The following is a 16951-nucleotide window of genomic DNA, read 5'->3' on the forward strand; positions in this document are numbered from 1 at the left end:
CTTTCAACGGGGTATGGTAGTAGGTGCCAGGCGCACTGGTTTGTGTCAAGAACTGCAACGCTGTAGGGTCTCTCACACAACAGTTTCCTGTGTGTATCAAGAATGGTCCACCATCAAAGGACATCCAGCCAACTTGACACAACTGTGGGAAGCATTGGAGTCAACATGGGCCAGCATCACTGTGGAATGCTTGACACCTTTTAGTCCATGCCCTGACAACTTGAGGATGTTGAGGGGGAAAAGAGGGGTGGGGGGTGCAACTCAATATTAGGAAGGTGTTTGTAATATTTTGTACACTCAGTGGGAGATCGAGTCTTTATCTATGACAGTGTAAACAGCAAGAGCCAGGCAATAAAGGAACACATCTGTTTACAGACGGCACCAAGCGAGGCCAGTAGCCCAGCCACCAAGCAACATGACAAAAAGCTTTAAAGGGGGGGGATTAACTTCCAACTTCCAAGAGGAGCGGTAAAGAGAGAGGGAGAGAAGAATAGTGGGGTGGGTGGTGGTAGCATTATTAGCCGTGTTTGTCAGCAGAGCACGTTGGGAGTTATAACAGGCGGACTTTGGAAAGACGACATGGGCCTAGAACGCCACATGACCACCGCCGCAGTTGACGAGAATAGCCACAGAAACAGAGAACTGGTCACCAGGGCTGTCCACACAGTGGTAGTGAGTGACGCAAGGACATTGTTACATATGGGGAAGGATGGGGTATGTGCTAGTGGGCTTTCCCACTCCACAACACTAATAGGACAAGGACAAATCAGACCACAAGGAAATACAGATAAAGGGATACTTAATAGTTATAAATATGTAATAACTTAGAAGTTGAGTAGATCTTATCCCTGTTATGATATCACTGCAGTCCACGCTGTCAGACAGTGTGCCTCGTCTGACCGGCTACACGTACCTGCTGTAGCACTAAGCCTGTGGGTCAACTCCAGGCCTATTCTTGGTCCCTGAGTCCCAGACAGACCATCAGGCAGAAAGTCTGCATACTTTAACTGTCTGTTATAAAAAAGACCTATGGCTTTCATCACTGAATTGCTAACTACACCAATAAAACCAAAATCAGGCGAAAGCGAGCACTCCCGTTGCCACACACAGTGAAAAACAAGCCGCTCAAATACACTACCTCTCCAGACCGCACAGGTCATGTTAAATCAGGCTTCCTCGGTGTTGTCAAACACTGGCGGAGGAGGTCCTCACCCATGTGTGTGCCCCTGTAAAATAACCCAAACTTTATTCATAGGGCTCAGCTTTAATTGGCTGCTGTGTTATTGTGGTTGTGCCCATTGTTTATCATGTCGTGATTGGGTTTCAAGCGCCCCCCGCTACTTAAACAAGCAAATGAAAACTTCGACAAGCGAAAAGCGCCTTGGGTCGTCTGGTGATACTGGTGGAGCTCTGGGTACATAAACACTAGTCAGGTGGTCGTTTTGGTTTTTGGAGAATCATTCAAATACAGACAATGAATGGGTCTGAGGCCGTTAATCTGTTTGGAAAATATTTCAACTTTCATTTCAGTCTTTCGAGACGACTGAAAAGAGGGATAAACAGGGTGTAAGTGATATGTAACGGCATTGTAATTGCTGCATCAACAAGATATCACCCTGCATTCATTTTGTATGCCTTTCTTTTTTATTTATATTTCTAATGGACATTTAAATAATTGATGGTCGATGCAATCCATTATTTTCTGGGCATGACTGCTCCCACACAACAACAGCAGTCTGCTGCTTTTCAAAATGGACTGTTCCGTTGTCGTGGTAGCAAGGAGGACATACTCTGCATCCCAAATGGAACCCTGTTCCCTATATAGTACACTACTTATTGGTCAAAAGCAGTGCAATACATAGGGAATAGTGCTGTTTGGGACACAGGGGCTCTCCAAATCTGTTCCTGGAGAGATACCCTCCTGTAGGTTTTCACTCCAACCCTAATCTAGCGCACCTGATTGTAATAATTAGCTGGTTGATAAACTGAATCAGGTTAGTTACAACTGGGGTTGGAGTGATAACCTACAGGAGGGTAGCTCTCCAGGAACAGGGTTGGAGTGAAAACCTACAGGAGGGTAGCTCTCCAGGAACAGGGTTGGAGTGAAAAAACTACAGGGGGGTAGCTCTCCAGGAACAGGGTTGGAGTGAAAACCTACAGGAGGGTAGCTCTCCAGGAACAGGGTTGGAGTGAAAACCTACAGGAGGGTATCTCTCCAGGAACAGGGTTGGAGTGAAAACCTACAGGAGGGTGTCTCTCCAGGAACAGGGTTGGAGTGAAAACCTACAGGAGGGTAGCTCTCCAGGAACAGGGTTGGAGTGAAAACCTACAGGAGGGTAGCTCTCCAGGAACAGGGTTGGAGTGAAAACCTACAGGAGGGTAGCTCTCCAGGAACAGGGTTGGAGTGAAAACCTACAGGAGGGTAGCACTCTAGGAACAGGGTTGGAGTGAAAACCTACAGGAGGGTAGCTCTCCAGGAACAGGGTTGGAGTGAAAACCTACAGGAGGGTAGCTCTCCAGGAACAGGGTTGGAGTGAAAACCTACAGGAGGGTATCTCTCCAGGAACAGGGTTGGAGTGAAAACCTACAGGAGGGTAGCTCTCCAGGAACAGGGTTGGAGTGAAAACCTACAGGAGGGTAGCTCTCCAGGAACAGGGTTGGATTGTAAACCTACAGGAGGGTAGCTCTCCAGGAACAGGGTTGGAGTGAAAACCTACAGGAGGGTAGCTCTCCAGGAACAGGGTTGGAGTGAAAACCTACAGGAGGGTATCTCTCCAGGAACAGGGTTGAGAGCCCTGGTCTTCAACAATAATGTATGCTGGCTGCTGGCTAGGAATAGCCTCTTATGCTAACGCCACACAAGCGCTTCTCTGTTCCACTTGCTAAGCAGATTTAATGAATCCTGTATTCAACAAAAAAGCTATTCCTTTGTTTCGTTTGACCACTCCACTGAGTCCCGTCTGTCTATCCGTCCGCTCTGTCGTTTGTTCAGAAGTTGCTCCTTGGTTGGTCGCAAATCAAAAATGTTAAATTAGGCTTGAGCACGAGTAATGGCTTACAGGGCGCTGCAGCGAGCTACATACAGTAAGTGGTTCAGGTCAGGAGACAGACTCCCTCAAGCTGCTAACTGGTGGAGAGACATTTACAGGAGTGGAAGGATATTTTCTGAGCCGGCTAGAGGATGTCCTCAGTGAGTCTACTGCCATCACCCTATGGATTTGTCCCAAAGGCACCATATTCCCTATATAGTGCACTACTTTTGATCAGGGCCCATAAGTAGTGCACTATATAGGGAACAGCCATTTGGGACAGAGACAGAGACACTCAAAACAGGGACCTTTAGGGTTCAACATTTTCCCTCTCAGCTCGTTGTGTCAGCCTGTCTCCGGAGTGTTGTTGTTCAAACATTGAGGCCCTGTGAGGGAAAGGATGGGAAAAGCACAGCGTGAATAACCCCTCTGAATGCTTTGGATGGGACCAACCAATTGAGCTTCCTATGAGGAGAGGAGCGATCCATGTCGCCATACGGGGAGGGGGACACAGAGAGATTCCCCCTGCTGCCTCCCGGCCTCAACTGTCTCTGCACATTAAGTGGAGCTGACGAAGTAACAACCAACTTTTATCCCCTTTAATTTCCTTGGGTAGTGTAGAAAACACAGCGCAGATGTCTCAAGACACACAACCTGCAGGGCTCTCTCTTTGATGAAAGCTTTACAAGTGGGACCTCCATAAATTCACAGATTGCGAGAGAGGCGAGAAATGAAAGAGGAAGTTTGTAAAAAAGAAAGATGGAATGTGCAATGTCAATGAAATGAAAACCTAACAGAGATGCATGTTGAGAGCAAACGTTTACATTTCTGCGGCTGGGAAAAAAAAAGAAATCAGACTGAAGTGGTTGTGGTAGGTTTCCTCATACCATCTCACCAAGACGAGAAAGGATAACGGTTCTGAAGGTGACCTTACATTAATATATCCTATAGGCCAGGGGTATTCAACGCCTACTCTACGAGGTCCGGAGCCTGCTGGTTCTCTCTTCTACCTGATAATGAATTGCACCCACCTGGTGTCCCAGGTCTAAATCAGCACCTGATTAGAGGGGAACAATGAAAAAAAGCAGTGGAACTGGCTTTGAGGTCCAGAGTTGAATTTGATGGCTATAGTATATCAAATTGAAAAAAATACCCATCCTGTGTATGGGTAAACCTGTAACAAACTAAACACCCACAACACTGTGGTCCATGGAGTCTGTATGCCAGCATATGGCCCCTAGCCATGTGACAGAGACCCCTTTCTCTGGGGCCCTGCACTGTCATGGTTACGCTCCCACTATATACGCCGTCTGTGTGCCTACATGTCTCCTCTCCATAAAATAGAAAAAAAGGCCTTAGTGTGCACTTTGAGCGGGCCAGTGCTCTGCCTGCCGGTAAACAGGGCGGTGCTGCAGACACAGGCAGGCCGCTGAACAGTTTAACCCTTGATCTCGTCCAATCAGGGGCTGAGCTGGCCAGCCGGGGACACACTTTGCCCAGAGTGGTTAACCTCCCGGCAGCCGCCAGGGCTACGTGTCTGGACTGGAGCTACTGTGGAGAGTAGAGGCTGAATGCTCAGACAGTAAGGGTCAACACTGGAGAATGAGGGGGCACACAAACAGAAGGTTTACTTAGATCAACATACACAGTCTATAGATGACCCGTCTCCCTGACAAAAAGCAGCAGAAGCTCCTCTCTGACCCCCCCCCTCAGTCAATGCCTCCACACACACAACCGAAATACAGATACAGGGATGGGTAAGGTCACCTTTACATTCAGAACCCTTGCCAGAGTTAGACCTACACTACCGTTCAAAAGTTTGGGGTCAATTAGAAACGTTGTTGTTTTTGAAAGAAAAGCTAATTTTTTGTCCATTAAAATAACATCAAATTGATCAGAAATACAGTGTAGACATTGTCAATGTTGTAAATGACTATTGCAGCTGTAAACAGCTGATTTTTTTAATGGAATATCTACATAGGCGTACAGAGGCCCATTATCAGCAACCATCACTCCTGTGCTCCAATGGCACGGTGTGTTTGATAAAACTTGGATTAGCTTTTTAAAAAGGCTAATTGATCATTAGAAAACTATTTTGCAATTATGTTAGCACAGCTGAAAACTGTTGTTCTGATTAAAGAAGCAATAAAACTCACCTTCTTTAGACTATCTTGAGCATCAGCATTTGTGGGTTCGATTACAGGCTCAAAATGGCCAGAAACAAAGAACTTTCTTCTTAAACTCGTCAGTCTATTCTTGTTCTGAGAAATTAAGGCTATTTCATGCGAGAAATTGCCAAGAAACTGAAGATCTCATACAACGCTGTGTACTACTCCCGTCGCTGTTCAGTTTCAGCGCAAACTGTCTAACCAGAATAGAAAGAGGAGTGGGAGGCTCCGGTGCACAACTGAGCAAGAGGACAAGTACATTAGAGTGTCTAGTTTGAGAAACAGACGCCTCACAAGTCCTCAACTGGCAGCTTCATTAAATAGTACCCACAAAACACCGGTCTCAACGTCAACAGTGAAGAGGCGACTCTGGGATGCTGGCCTTCCAGGCAGAGTTACTCTGTCCAGTGTCTATGTTCTTTTGCCCATCGTAATCTTCTACTTTTATTGGCCAGTCTGAGATATGGCTTTTTCTTTGCAACTCTGCCTAGAAGGCCAGCATCCCAGAGTTGCCTCTTCCCTGTTGACGTTGAGACTGGTGTTTTGCGGGTACTATTTAATGAAGTAGCCAGTTGAGGACTTGTGAGGCATCTGTTTCTTAAACTAGACACTAATGTACTTGTCCTCAGTTGTGCACTGGGGCCTCCCACTCTTTCTATTCTGGTTAGAGCCAGTTTGCGCAGTTCTGTGCAGGGAGAAGTACACAGCATTGTACGAGATCTTCAGTTTCTTGGCAATTTCTCGCATGGAATAGCCTTAATTTCTCCGAACAAGAATAGACTGACAAGTTTCAGAAGAAAGTTTTGTTTCTGGCCATTTTGAGCCTGTAATCGAATCCACAAATGCTGATACTCAACTAGACTAAAGGCCAGTTTTACTGCTTCTTTAAAACCTGTTGAGGATAGGGGGCAGTATTTTCACGGCCGGATGAAAAACGTACCCAAATTCAACTGCCTACTACTCGGGCCCATAAACTAGAATATGCATATTATTAGTAGATTTGGATAGAAAACACTGAAGTTTCTAAAACTGTTTGAATGACGTCTGTGAGTATAACAGAACTCATATGGCAGGCAAAAACCTGAAATAAATCCAACCAGGAAGTGGGAAATCAGAATTGTAGTTCTTTTGAATCCCTATCAAAACTACAGTGTCTGTGGGGTCACGTTGCACTTCCTAAGGCTTCCATTGACTGTCAACAGCCTTTAGAAAGGTTTTTCATCCTTCTCCTGTTACTGGGCAGAGAATAGTAGCTCAGTCAATGAGTGGACTGCCTGAGGACAAAAGGCTTGGTTATGCGCAAGCCCGCCGTTCCTTCTTTTTCTCCTGGAATGAATACGCTATTGTCCGGTTGGTATATTATCGCATTTTTACGTTAAAAATACCCTAAAGATTGATTATAAACAACGTTTGACATGTTTCTATGAACGGTAATGGAACATTTTTACTTTTCGTGTCTCGAATTACGCTCGCGCATTATGCCTTTGGATAGTGATCTGAACGCACGAACAAAACAGAGGTATTTGGACATAAATATGGAGTATTTCGAACAAAAATAACATTTCTTGTGGAAGTAGGAGTCCTTGGAGTGCATTCCACCGAAGATCAGCAAAGGTAAGGAATGATTTATAACACTAATTCAGAGTTTTGTTGATGCCAGAACTTGGCGGGTAGCTGTATAGCTTGCATTGATGGTTGAGCCATGTACTCAGAATATTGAACAATGTGCTTTCTCCGTAAAGCTATTTTAAAAATCTGACACAGTGGTTGCATCAAGGAGTAGTGCATCTATAATTCTTTAAATAATTGTTATATATTTTGTCAACGTTTATGATGAGTATTTTTGTAAATTGATGTGCTCATTCACCGAAAGTTTTGGTGGGAATACATTTTCTGAACATCACACGCCAATGTAAAATGCTGTTTTTGGATATAGATATGAACTTGATCGAACAAAACATACATGTATTGTGTAACATGATGTCCTAGGAGTGTCATCTGATGAAGATTGTCAAAGGTTAGTGCTTCATTTAAGCTGTATTTTGGGTTTCTGTGACATCTCCTTGCTTGGAAAATGGCTGTGTGGTTATTGTTTGTCTATGTACTGTCCTAACATAATCTAATGTTTTGCTTTCGCTGTAAAGCCTTTTTGAAATCGGACAATGTGGTTACATTAAGGAGAAGTGTATCTTTAAAATGGTGTTAAATAGTCATATGTTTGAGAAATTGAAATTATTAGATTTTTGATGTTTTGTATTTCACGCCCTGCTGTTCCATTGGATGTTGGCTAGGTGTTCCGCTAGCAGAACGTCTGTCCTCAACAGGTTTAAATCAGAACAGTTTTCAGCTGTGCTAACATAATCGCAAAAGGGTTTTATAATGATCAATTAGCCTTTTAAAATGATAAACTTGGATTAGCTAACACCACGTGCCATTGGGACACAGGAGTGACGGTTGCTGATAATGGGCCTCTGTACTAGAGGTCGACCGATTATGATTTTTCAACGCCGATACCGATTATTGGAGGACCAAAAAAGCCGATACCGATTAATCGGACGATTATTGTTATGATTTTTTGGGGGGAGATACACACACACACACACACACACACACACACACACACACACACACACACACACACACACACACACACACACAGCTCTGAAGTGACAATGATACTGAAGAGTCTCCTTAGGAGACAAATACTCTCAACTGTTTGAATAATAAAAATAGAGTTTAAGTTACCTGTGATGAATGCTGAAAACAAAAACTAATTTCTATATGCAGGAAATCCTATTTTAATAATGGGCATGGTAAGAATTGACTACCAAAGTGCGAGTCATAATTCCCATGACACCTTCTAGCAAAATGTGAAAAGTGGTTCCTTCATTTATTCCATAGGATATTTTTAGATTAACTTAAAATAAGGTCTGTGTTTGGTTTAGGCTTACACCACCTTGCCAATTTTAGAACTGTGTAGATATCCATAGGATATAACTCTGATCAATATAAGCGAAGATCATTTTTTTTGTAGAGTGGATTTATGAAAATATGTTGACAAACGTTAGTAAGATTTACACGGGTATCAAAACGCCGAGGCGGTTTAAGCAGAAAACACAGACCTTATTTGAAGTAGATCAAGACATTCTCTATGGAAGACATGAACGGTAAAATAACGAAGGAACCCCTTTCAAGTTCAGCCGCAAGTTATTACAGGAATTATGACGCGTCGACTATTTCTCTCTAAACCATATACCTTTGACTATTACGAGCCTGCTGCTGCCTACCACTGCTCAGTCAGACTGCTCTATCAAATATCAAATCATAGACTTAACTATAATATAATAAACCTTAGGTCATTAATATGGTCAAATCCGGAAACTATCATCTCGAAAACATTCTTTCAGTGAAATACGGAACCGTTCCGTATTTTATCTAATGGGTGGCATCCATAAGTCTAAATATTCCTGTTACGTCGCACAACCTACAATGTTATTTCATAGTTCCGTAAAATTCTGGCAAATGAGTTCGCAACGAGCCAGATTCTGTATACCCTGATTCTGTGTGCAACGAACGCAAGAGAACTGACACAATTTCACCTGGTTAATATTGCCTGCTAACCTGGATTTCTATTTGGCCAATATATCAGGTTTAAAAATATATACTTCTGTGTATTGATTTTAAGAAAGGCATTGATGTTTATGGTTAGGTACAGTCGTGCAACGATTGTGCTTTTTTTCGCAAATGCGCTTTTGTTAAATCATCCCTGTTTGGCGAAGTCTGCTGTCTTTGTTAGGAAGAAATAGTCTTCACAGTTCGCAACAAGCCAGGCGGGCCAAACTGCTGCATATACCCTGACTCTGTTTGCAAGAGAAGTGACACATTTTCCCTAGTTAAAAGAAATTCATGTTAGCAGGCAATATTAACTAAATATGCAGGTTTAAAAATATATACTTCTGTATTGATTTTAAGAAAGACATTGATGTTTATGGTTAGGTACACGTCGGAGCAAAGACAGTCCTTTTTCGCAAATGCGCACCACATCGATTATATGCAAAGCAGGACCGGCTAGATAAACTAGTAATATCATCAACCATGTGTAGTTAACTAGTGTTTATTATTGATTGATTATAAAAAAAAAACAAGATAAGTTTAATGCTAGCTAGCAACTTACCTTGACAACGTAAAGCAGGTGGTTAGAGCGTTGGGCTAGTTAACGTAAGGTTGCGTCCCCGAGCTGACAAGGTAAAAATCTGTCGTTCTGCCCCTGAACAAGGCAGTTAACCCACCGTTCCTAGGCCGTCATTGAAAATAAGAATGTGTCCTTAACTGACTTGCCTAGTTAAATAAAGGTTTAAAAAAAAAAAAAATTGTTATGAAAACTTGAAATCGGCCATAATTAATCGGTCGACCTCTACTCTGTACGCCTATGTAGACATTACATTTAAAAGAAAATGTAAACGCAGCCGTTTTCATCTCCAACAGTCATTTAAAACATTAATGTATTTCTGATCAATTTTATGTTATTTTAAATGGACAAAAAAAAAGTGCTTTACTTTCAAAAACAAGGAAGTTTCTAAGTGAACCCAAACTTTTGAACGGTAGTGTATATTATGTTGCCCTATAATCTGGATGGACACCTGAAACCGGGTCATGATGTCATGGTTACGGCGTAATCCTGAGGACCTGTAGGCTGTGTTAGGCATAATGGGTTCTGTTATTCACAGACCCAAGCCGTCCTGAGGGCTCAAGTGAGGTCGCCTCCACCCACAAACGCTGCTGTCGTTAGCCACTGCCACACACACACAGACAAGTCTCACACACTCAGCGAGTGGGTCGCACACACCTGGCCCAGTGTAACTCAGTGGGGGCTCCAGCTAACAGCTTCAACAATTTGCCAGTGATCAGTGTTCCTTCTCATACTGCATGCAGGGCCTCATCTACACCACACAGATCCTATTAACACTCTGGAGGGTCAAAATACAGCCATTCATATTGTAGAACACCATTAAGGACACACACAGTTACAAAACTTACACACACACATAAGGTTACAAAAGCGGTGTTTAAACAGACGCCGCCAGGCTTTGGCAGAAGTGTGAATCAGATGAATTGGGTCAAAGAGTTGTTCAGAGACAGCAGTAGAACAGGCTGTTCCTACAGGGCCACAAAGAGGCTGCAGCAGAACAGGCTGTTATAGGGGCACAATGAAGCCATTTAGGCCAGAATTGACACGTACCAAATCATACAAACACATTCTTAGGGCCTAATGAATGTAGGGTGAAATAAATACACACTAGTCTATAGACCTGAGGGTAGTGAAGTAGTAGGCTACAGTGCAATCAGGTCACAATCAGTTTGCTCAGGGGCCTGGTGAAATGCAACGCACTGCATTGGATTATGCACTTAACAAAATGTCCACTTTTTAAGGGATTAGACCGTTCTCAGTGCTCCATTCACATAAGGTCTTCCCTGTGGCTCAGTTGGTAGAGCATGGTGTTTGCAACGCCAGCATGGTGTGTGCAACGCCAGGGTTGTGGGTTCGATTCCCACGGGGGGCCAGTACAAAAAATATAAAATAAAAATGCATGAAATGAAATGTATGCATTCACTACTGTAAGTAGCTCTGGATAAGAGCGTCTGCTAAATGACTAAAATGTAAAAAAAAATAAGGATAAGTGTTCCCAGTCTGTCACTTCAGAGTGACATGCTGTAAGTAAGATGGACTTGATGAATGAACACCTCAGGGTGTAGCAGTTACACAACCTCAGTGTGTGCAGCAGCTGGGCTGGCTCCCTACACTACCCACCAGTTAAATCATCACACACACGGCCTCCCTGTGTCTTGGGAATAAGGAACTTTGGTCACTACGTCTCATCTGTTCCTGCTGTGGGAGGGCCTAGTTACTGTAACACCACCACTAGCCACCCCTACCCCCCCCCCCCCTGCTGACTGACTCTCACACTTCACCACTAGGGGCTGGACTGCTTATCCTGACCATGTGACCTGAACAGGAAACGCTCTGGGCCCTCAATACAGGGGTGGCAGGTAGCCTAGTGGTTAGAGCATAGGGTCAGTAACCGAAAGGTTGCTGGGTCAAATCCCCACTGCTGACAAGGTAAAAATCTGTCATTCTGCCCTTGAACAAGGCAGTTGGTCCACGGTAGGCCGTCATTGTAAATAAGAATTTGTTCTTAAATGATTTGCCTAGTTAAATAAAAAAAAACAGGCTCTAAGTAGGGCTGCAGTCAGGAAAAACTCCTGTCCTAGGCATGTAGTAATAAGGAGAACACATGTAGTAACAAGGAGAACAATGAACTGTGTAGATTCAGATTGGTCATAACATCAGTGGAGGGAGGACAGAAGGAATGGTATTTGGCAGGCGATGGCCAACCAGAGACATTGGGAGAATCTCAATTACATCCTCCTCTTGCCCCGCTTCCTACTCAAAACCCATTGGCTGAGAAAGCCAGAGGTCCTTCGCCTCCAATGGGTTGAGGACGCGAGGGGTATACAATCGAGATTCTCCCTGAGAGATCGGTTGAGGAGAACTGTGGTTGCTGTGAAAACATGCAGGGCTGTCCAGTTCCTAATGCAAACATCAACAGAGATATCCAATAAGCCACAAATACAACGCTTAACAGCCTTTTGGACACAGCAAGACTCTTTTAAAAATGGCAATTTGTGTCTCAGAGTTGTGGCGTGCAGTCTCTTTCATACGCCATCTTTGTAGATTAGGAGCAAATACAACTGATAGATAACAGATCCAATATCATGGGAACTAATATACAGCCAACTGATTCGCCCACTGATTCACACAGTAAAGAAAGGGGGCATATACAGGGTGGCAATTTCATTATGGGTGTGAGAATGTTTTTTAACCTGCAAAGTATTAACAAAGGTCATGCAATGACATCCAGCTTCCAAAGAAGTGTGTGTGTGTGATTTATAGAGAGAGACAACCCTTATTTTGCATAACTGTGATTGAAATGTATTTTCATATCATTTCAATACTGTACTGATTTAAATGGGCATACCTCCCTGTCTCGTAAGTAGGCCGAGTCTGGAGTCTACATGGGACACATCACGCCACCTTGATACAAAGTGATTTGTTGCAGGTTAGGAGAGCATTTTTGGTAACCTTAACCTCCGTCTCTAACCTGCTGCGTAAGTTCTCCTAACCTGCTACAAAAAAAAGTTACTTCGTTATCAAAGTGGCGTGAGAAGTGTTTCCCTAGTCTACATAGACTAGTCTATGGAGAAGACTGAACATTCTCATTTCCTGTGACAACCAGGAACTGCTTTCAAAAGCATTCCTTGTAAGAACACAAGTCAATTGGAATTCATTCCCGACACTGTGAGAGTTGTCAATGTGATCTGTTTGTTAGATCCGCACATTAGTCAAACCTACACTTAGGATTTTGACATTGAAGCTTGTGCTCATAAACTATTATGCTATGACTAGACAGACGAGCATTTCAGTTACCTTGCTGTGGAATGCGAATACTGCACAGTATGGGAGCATTTTCATGAATGCTTCGAAATAGGCCCACTGTTGGAATTTGCATCAAATCACTGAAAAGCTCAACAGCATGCAGGCTGTCATCATAACAAGATGTAGCCTAGGAGGCCAGTCACTTGACAATACTACAATCGGATTTCTATTCATGAATTGTCGATAGTTTTGTTGTAGCAAACAAAGATTCGAGATGCTGCATAAACTTTGTGCAGCTGGGGGAAATGATCAGCGAGGCAACGTACGCAAATTCGAAATAATCGAAAGTGGTACATTTGCATATCTACACTGTATCCGCTCTGTGGTAACGATCCAAAGCAAGATATGAATATGATCATGCTTAGACTTACGTAACGTCTCAACTTTTTTTCTGGAGGTGATTTTCTTAACCAGCCCGAGCACACCACATCTCCCCCGCTCATCTTTCCTCCTTTCTTCCTCGCCGTCTGGATGTTTGGGCCGAGATTGTTTTGAGTGAACCTGCAAATATTGACAGGGAGCGGTCAATGGAGAAAAAAAAAACTGAAAAAAAATACAATGTCGCATTGGTTGAGATTGTATGAGTTGGGTAAACGATACATACCGTCACACCTCCTAGTCTGCGCTGCGAGTCACCAACAGCGACTTTAAGACAGTCCTCTGAAATGTATCAACCACTTTTGTCAAGAAGTGTGTTAAATAGCCAAATTAAATCCCAAAGTGTCGTGCGTCCGTGGTTACCTTCTTCTGGATACGTTTCGTACTCCAAGCAGAATAGTTGCTTGCAAGTGAAACTCGCCGAGTTTGGCTTTCAGTGAAATCGCTTTTATGCAATTCCTTCCAAAGTAGAACAAATATTTTTAAGCACAATAGGATACGTATTTTCCTCTCCTTTCCGACGCATAATTGTTTCACGGAAAGTACAATGCCTTTTCACCCCAAAACGTAGCGTTTCGCCGACCTTCCACACAGTTTCACTGCCTGTGGTTGCTAATTATGATTGACAGATCCGCAACTCTGTTTTCCCTGAACTCAGCCTGACAGCCTCCTTTGGAACACGCAGGAAAAATTAACCAACACACCATGGGACATGTAGTTCTCAATTGTTTGGCGTTTCTCCCCCCCAAAACAAATAACCGCATTTTGATAAATTATTTTTTGCATATGGTTACTATAGATTTACACCCATCTGACTGAATACCGGGGGAAAGAATAGCTTTCTAATGACTGAATGGAATAACAAAGAAATTGCATTTCAGTGTTCAATGTAGGACCTCTCATACCATGCTCACGAGTAAACTACATTTACCACAATGCGCGCCATTTGTGCGCTCGAAGTCACGCAACCTCGAGGACAGAGTAGAAATGACCGTACAATTAGAAAGTTTGCGATTTCCATGACATTATATCTATGTGTGTAAGTTTGAGCACCAACACCAGAAACAACAAAACTCGAATATGCCTATTATAATTTCAGATATCTTCATCATATTTTGTACCTTTATTTAACTAGGAAAGTCAGTTAATGAAGAAATTATTTTTTACAATGACGGCCGACGCTGGGCCAGTTCTGCGCGTCAGACTCCGAATCATAGCCTGGATTCGAACCATGGTGTCTGTAGTGACACCTCTCGCACCGAGATGCAGTGCCTTAGACCCCTGCACCACTCAGGAGTCCAAATGAATGAAATGTCTTTGTTGCTTCATTGCAAGAGTAGGCTATCCATCCCTTGAAGACTGGTGGTGTTGTTCTTGTAGATCCTGAGCCTGACTATTGGCAATTTGACAGAGATGAGTTCCCATGGGGGTTGAAGTATCTGTGGAATCCTGGAATGTTATTGTAATGGTAAATAGCTCTCCACGGTCTTTTGGCTATTAGCCTGTATTTGTAAGTGCATCTATAATGTTTGACTGCCATTTTCTAATGGGTTTGAGCATAGTATACATGAAGGTCAATATTGTAGTGATTAACAAATAGTCAACTGATGTACCAAAACAAATATAAACTTTTCATATAACTTACTAATACAAATTAATAACTATTATGGTGCACAACAGCCATCACAGGGTGGCAGGTAGCCTAGTGGTTAGAGCGTTGGACTAGTAACTGGAAGGTTGCTAGATTGAATCCCCGAGCTGACAAGGTATAAATCTGTTGTTCTGCCCCTGAACAAGGCAGTTAACCCACTGTTCCTAGGTTGTTGTTGTAAATAAGAATTGGTTCTTAACTGACTTTCCTAGTTAAAAAACATTTTAATGTATGACTGAGGCAACACAATAACGTTCAAACAATGTATTAATCATATGCACATTCACAACTAAGTACAGTCATGAACCACCCAGTTGTGAGTGAGACTTTACATTCTAATATTAATCAATTTAAACATTCACATACAGCCATTCAAGATATTTGTCACAGCATAGCTCCATACAGCAGGCAAGCCCAACCAGTGAGGACAACAATTGAGTACATTTGTCAGTCTACCATCCATAATACTATTGATCCTATTTGTCAATGACTTCCAAAATACTATTCACCTCGGGAGATCATTTTTGCTTTTTACTGTGTGCTCCTCAAGATGGGGTCTATGACACCATAGTGCTGAAAGAAAGATATTGCTGTGGTAAAAGTTGCTCTAGTCACTGGCATTTTGCTGAGCCATGCTAGTCACTGGGGAACTTAACAGGAGCATACATCCCAACTTCCTGGTCCCCAATAGACTGAAATGGAAAAAGAAAGAGGGAGGAAGCGAGGGAGGGAGACAGAGAAGGCATTATGTTTATTAAATTACATTTTAAATGAGTGGTTCCAGAGTTCATGCTTTTGCAAAGGACTTAAACTTTTATGAGAAAGTCATTAAAACCAATTGCATTTGACGTGCCGTGAAAAATAAAAACAATCAAAACAGGGATCAAACAATCTGCATTTGTGATTTGTGTTTGTGTGGGGATGTTAGCTGCTTATCAATTCATCCCACATTGGTTTTTGCCTTCATTGTTATCACATTGAAATCTCTGCAATAATAGAAGGGTTATAGCATCCATTTTAAAGCCCACCGCCACAATAATAGTATTTCATAACTTCAACTGAATTGAATTGTAGTGTACTTCATATGTTCCCAGAGGGAAGTTGTTTTGCCACCATGGCAGTAAATACAATAGACTGAAAAAGTTGCTCCTAAAAAGCGCAGCCAGGCAAATCTACATACAATACTGAAAACAATGTATAAATGCAACAATTTCAACGATTTTACTGAGTTACAGTTATAAGGAATATATAAGGAAATCAGTCAATTGAAATAAATAAATTAGGCCCTAATCAAGCCATGGGTGGGCTTGGGAGGGCATAGGCCCACCCACTTGGGAGCCAGGCCCAGCCAACCAGAATTAGTTTTCCCCCACAAATGGGCATTATTATAGACAGAAATAATCCTGTTTCATCAGCTGTCCGGGTGGCTGGTCTCAGACGATCCTGCAGGTGAAGAAGCCTGGTGTGGAGGACCTGGGCTGGCATGGTTACACTTGTTCTGCGGTTGTGAGGCCGGTTGGACGCACTGCCAAATTGTCTAAAATTACGTTGAAGGCAGCTTATGGTAGAGAAATTAACATTCAATTATATGGCAACAGCTCTAGTAGAGATTCCTTCAGTCAGCATGCCAATTTCAACCTCCCCCAAAACTTGAGACATTTGTGGCATTGCGTTGTGTGACAAAACTGCACATTTTAGAGTGACTTTTTATTGTCCCCAGCAAAAGATGCACCTGTGTAATGATCATGCTGTTTAATCAGCTTCTTGATATGCCACACCTGTCAGGTGGATGGATGATCTTGGCAAAGGAGAAATGCTCACTAACAGGGATGTAAATAAATTTGTGCACAAAATTTGAGAGAAATAAGCTTTTTGTGAGTATGGAACATTTCTGGGATCTTTTATTTCAGCTCATGAAACATGTGACCAACACTTTACATGTTGCATTTATATTTTTGTTCAGTATATTTGGGCAATCTGAACCTGCTGATGAAGCTGCTCTGGTGCTATCAAAAAAAGGCCACACTTGATATCATACAACACTGAGTTGTGTAACTTAGTGAATGCCATTGCTCAATAAAACTTTTGATGTCCTTACAAAACTGTAGAAGTGAAACGCAAATGGATCGGTCAATTAATAATTGAGTGCCACTGATTTTTCCAAAATGCTTTTTGAGGCGATTACAGTGCTACTACTACACTGTGTTGTAAACCTAATGGCAGGGATACC

General features: G+C 42.7%; 1 protein-coding gene across 7 annotated transcripts in view; it reads right to left on the minus strand.

The window, feature by feature from the left end:
• Window positions 1–13699, minus strand: part of LOC106602350 (GRB2-associated-binding protein 1) — a 105160-nt gene extending 91461 nt beyond the window's left edge. For 2 of the 7 annotated variants that reach the window (XM_045716569.1, XM_045716568.1), the window contains exons 1-2: window positions 13297–13698; window positions 13064–13193 (exon numbers count right to left, since the gene is read on the minus strand). In XM_045716569.1, coding sequence (XP_045572525.1) covers window positions 13064–13135 — 72 coding nt within the window. In that variant the 5' untranslated portion in view covers window positions 13136–13193; window positions 13297–13698. Of the gene's footprint in view, window positions 1–13063; window positions 13194–13296 lie in introns of all 7 variants that reach the window. The other 5 variants (XM_045716559.1, XM_045716557.1, XM_045716558.1 and 2 more) reach the window with 5 other exon arrangements.
• Window positions 13700–16951: the final 3252 nt, after the last annotated feature.

The sequence above is a fragment of the Salmo salar genome, chromosome ssa04 (genome assembly GCF_905237065.1).
Source record: "Salmo salar chromosome ssa04, Ssal_v3.1, whole genome shotgun sequence".
Classification (NCBI taxonomy): domain Eukaryota; kingdom Metazoa; phylum Chordata; class Actinopteri; order Salmoniformes; family Salmonidae; genus Salmo; species Salmo salar.